Consider the following 2,087-nt stretch of genomic DNA (forward strand, 5'->3'; position numbering starts at 1 on the left):
ATTGTAATACACGTTTCTAAATGATGCCGAAGTAACAACATACTGATACCGGTTAGTAAAAACCATGAATTAATGCTTTGACAAGTCTGCAGATAGACGGCAGGCGAAAAACCTTTTTAAAATGCGTGTTTTCTGAATGGAGACCGGCTAAGCTAACGTTGTATATGCTCCGACCGTCCACACTCACAACAACGGCCTACAGACATAAATAAACCAGCGACTGTATTCTCCATGACACAGACAGTCTGTGGTTTGGACTTGTTTAACTTTTGTCTAGTTTCTGAACAGATATGAGGAGCTGTGAGCTCTGAGGGCTAACAGCTAACGGCTGATGTTGGTTTTGTGTTTCTCATTGAAGATGACGTCACGGCTCCGCCTACACTGCGTTACTATAGTTACTGCCCCAGTTCCTAAACTGTAATGGAAACGAAGCATAAAGTGAGCCTGGCCGTACTAAGCCGAGCGAGGCCCTGCAGTGGAAAGGGCCATAAATGTCTTGTTCCTTCGTAGATACACTCTGATCTGTAAGTAATGTACATGTGTAAATGATAAACTGAGGCATGATATCGTTAAGAAATGTCAGGTTGTTCATAATGCTTTGTAGTTCATCAAATGTGAACATTGTACTTTTCTGCACTAAAACAAAAAGGGAAGGAGTTGCGGTTATTTATAGGTTATTATTATTATTATGCTATGATTTTACTGCTCCGGCCCACTTGAGATTGAATGTGTCTGGATGTGGCCCCTGAACTAAAACCACCCCCTCCTCTAAAGCCATGTTCCTGTTCCTGTTACCTCAGCAGTGATGGAGCCGCACAGCTGGCTGATGAGTGTCAGTTGATGCTGCTCAGTGTTGCCTTGCATTATGGGACTTCTGGTCCACATCTCCGCCATGATGCATCCTGCTCCCCACAGGTCAATGGGGGGGCCGTAGTCTCTCTCACCTAACAGAAAAAATAGATAAATAAAAAAAGTTTATAAAAACGCCTTCTCCAGAAAGCGCTTTCACATACAAGTCAGCATTCAGTCATATTCATACACATTCCAACATACAGAGGCTGTGTTCAAGGTGCAGCTGCTCTGTGAAACTAACACTCACACACTGTTGGAGCTATTAGACGTTAAGTGTCTTCCCACAGGACACATCAACATGCTTGACCACCGACACTGCGACTGGTGGACAACTGCTCCACCGTTCTGTGCCATAGCCACCACTTACATGTAGATATTAAAGTGTCTCTACTTTAAAGAGTCCTCTCCTGCTGATGTTCAGGTGTATATCAGTATGTAGTGTCTCTACTTTAAAGAGTCCTCTCCTGCTGATGTTCAGGTGTATATCAGTATGTAGTGTCTCTACTGTGACACGTCTCGATGCTTTAATGTTCAAAGAGCTCTGTATTGTTCTCATACTGCCTGTGCTGCAGCACCTCTTTTCACCCTCTGTCTGAAACCAGAGACCTGAAGTAAACAAAGGAGTCCTATGGAGGCGTTTCAGGCACACTACAGGGAAGGGAAAACCCAACAAGCATAATAGGAATGCAAAGCATAACAAAATGGACTTTAAGGAAAAGCAGGCTCTACGAATAGCTGCAGCAGTGTTGCCAAGGCAATTCTGGAGCTATTGCAGAACCCAAACATTACTAAGGAGTGAATTGGTGAACGGGAGTGCCTGTGCATGTTTCTGTGTGTTGACTTGACTCGTGTTGTCTCACCCAGCAGCAGCTCTGGAGGTCTGTACCACAGGGTGACCACGCGGTTGGTGTAGCGGTTCCCCTGACTGTTCTTAGCCAGGCTGAAGGCTCGAGCCAGACCGAAGTCAGCCAGCTTCAGGACCCCGTCTCTGGTGATCAGCACGTTGGCTGCCTTCATGTCCCTGTGGAGGATCTGAGACAAGGAAAGGAAATGTTATGACCAAGACTACAAGACATGGTAACAGTGAGAATTATGATAATGCCCCCCCCCCTTCTACTCCAGTTGGACTCAGATGTCGCACTTTTTCTTGTTCATGTGATGTTTTAGTGTTGTTTTGTTTATTTCTGTTATATGTCAAGTGGGAACTAAGTATTTTTTTGTACGTTTTTGTGTTT

General features: G+C 44.7%; 1 protein-coding gene across 1 annotated transcript; it reads right to left on the bottom strand.

Annotated features, from left to right (window-relative positions):
* Window positions 1-795: 795 nt before the first annotated feature.
* On the bottom strand, window positions 796-1,884 carry LOC104956890 (cyclin-dependent kinase 9; the record flags this gene model as incomplete). Its single annotated transcript, XM_010784461.1, has 2 exons — window positions 796-944; window positions 1,713-1,884. Coding segments are annotated over 2 exons (321 nt in total), but the record flags the coding sequence as incomplete, so codon positions are not given.
* Between the last annotated feature and the right edge of the window lie 203 nt (window positions 1,885-2,087).

The sequence above is a fragment of the Notothenia coriiceps genome, unplaced genomic scaffold, assembly GCF_000735185.1.
Source record: "Notothenia coriiceps isolate Sejong01 unplaced genomic scaffold, NC01 NC01_scaffold00000676, whole genome shotgun sequence".
NCBI lineage: Eukaryota > Metazoa > Chordata > Actinopteri > Perciformes > Nototheniidae > Notothenia > Notothenia coriiceps.